This window comes from Otolemur garnettii, unplaced genomic scaffold, assembly GCF_000181295.1.
Source record: "Otolemur garnettii isolate 467f Iridium unplaced genomic scaffold, OtoGar3 scaffold00139, whole genome shotgun sequence".
Lineage (NCBI taxonomy): Eukaryota > Metazoa > Chordata > Mammalia > Primates > Galagidae > Otolemur > Otolemur garnettii.
The window spans coordinates 2,442,256-2,444,333 of NW_003852534.1; the positions used below are offsets into that span (position 1 = coordinate 2,442,256).

The window sequence follows — 2,078 nt, forward strand, 5'->3', positions numbered from 1 at the left end:
TCACAGATAATTACAACTGCCACGGCATCCCTGTGAGGTACACAGAGCAGACATTTTTATTTTGATTCTAGTGAGGAGGAAAATGAAGTCTACCATGCTTTATCCATTTGCTCCAAGTCACATGGTCAGTGCCAAGTCGTGAACTGAATCCAGACTTCATAAGCATCACTGCCAGGCCAGAACAGCAAGTGAGTTACACCCTGTACACCCACAGATCAGCTGGTAGAGACCGTCTGGAACACTTTGTGGAGATGGACTTGTACTCCAGTCCACACTCAGAAGAAGTGCTGTGGGCAGCTGACGGTGTCATGTGCTGGCCTGGAGAGGAAAGGACTGCTTTCCACATACCCCAGACCGCCACTCAGTCACTTATCAGTAAAGCCCACATAAAAAGCAAAACAAAATGATGGAAGTAATGTTGAACAGAGTATGTTAAATTATTGAACTTGACCGTTCATTATGCATATATGGTTGGATAATATACTTTGATTTGAAAGACACTTAAATCCAATGAAAGTTCTATTTTGTTTGTGTGGCATCAATTTTTGTTCTCAAATGTTGCATGAAAAATCAAGAGCAAAATGGTTATAAAACTAAGAATAGGCTTAGTAATTAACATGTATACATTTGTCAGAAATAGTTACCTGATTATCATATTTAAGAGACTGCGTCCCAACCAAAAAGCGAATGGCATCTGTTTCTGCAGTTTGAGGTGTTAGAGCACGAGCCTGCAGGAGGGAAGGAGACACATCCAGTTAGGGAGTTAGATCAATAGAGAGCAAGAGGCAGCTCATTTCATCTACTGTTGATGAAGCGCAAATCACAGAGTGTCCGGAAGGCAATTTAGAAATATGAATTATTTTTAAAAAATGAATTAAAAGCCTTCAACTTTTGCACACTTTTAACACAGAAGTTCTACTTCAAATTTACATGCGTATGTGGAAAAACTGTAAATAGGCACAAAAATTAAGCCATAAGAAGTTTAATAAAATGAGTAAATTGCTTTTTTAACAAAATGATTATTTTAACCATAATAGATTGGTTAAATAAATTATATTTTAACAATATAGTAAAAATAGCTTGCAGGAATAGCAAAGTAAAGGAGTTTAAACAACTCTTCTGCAGAGAACAATTGGAAAAACTAAACAAAATACTGTGACCCATTTCAAAGCCTCAGAGTAATATCAAAGCAATGAAGAAATTCCAAGATGCAGAAAAAGAGGGAAGCCTAGGGAGGAAGCCTGACATCTGTCGATTTGGACATTGTAGCTATATAGGCGAAACGCCTATATGCCTCTGGCCAAAAATGCCATTTGAGAGAGAGCAGTGAAAAGACTTTGTGCAGGCACACTTGTGAGAAACTGAGGCAGAATCCCATATGGCCAGGTTAGTTGCGGGCCTAACATGACCAAGGCTTTGGCTGCAATAGCATTTCCAGACTGCATTAAGGAATTAAGGTTGACTTTATAAGGCCAATGCAAAAGCCCTTCGGAAAACTGGCCAGATACCCATCAGTATCCTTTCCTGATCTGTGGTAAGTAACGAAGGTCACTTGCTGACAGGTCCAGAAATGGAAATGTGCTAGAGGACCTCAAGAGAAGAGGAATTTACCCAATGCATACAGGTATCTAATGGCACAGATGAAACCTGGGCTCTGAAAGCTTTTGAGAAGTTAGGCCTGAGAATTCCTTATAAAAGGCTCCAGCAAAAACCCCCTGACTTAAGGCCTACATGGGAGCAGAGGTTTGCACACAAATTCCTGTATGCCCAAGAAGTTTCTCTATACTACGCTTAAAGATTTGAAGTAACTGCCTCCAAATGGCATGGTCAGTAGAACAGACATTCAAATTGTCTCTTTCTCCCGTAGCCTCAGGCTTCATCAGATAAGAACAAAGAAAGAAATGACTGACAACATGTTCTTCATTAAGTTATGTTAAATGACATGAAATTTATGTGAACCAGCTTGATGAAAGTATTTCAAAATGTATATGAAAACACTACACTGTACCCCATGTTTGCATTAATGTATACAGCTATCATTTAATTAAAAAAATTTAAAAAAAATGCTTGAAAAAAAA

The 2,078-nt window shown here is 38.6% G+C and overlaps 1 protein-coding gene across 1 annotated transcript in view; it reads right to left on the bottom strand.

Annotated features, from left to right (window-relative positions):
- The window catches only part of EIPR1 (EARP complex and GARP complex interacting protein 1), a 148,963-nt gene that overhangs the window by 125,597 nt on the left and 21,288 nt on the right, over window positions 1–2,078 (bottom strand). The window contains exon 2 of the mRNA XM_003798558.3: window positions 645–728. Within this exon, the coding sequence (XP_003798606.1) occupies window positions 645–728 (84 nt within the window). The remainder of the gene's footprint in view (window positions 1–644; window positions 729–2,078) is intronic.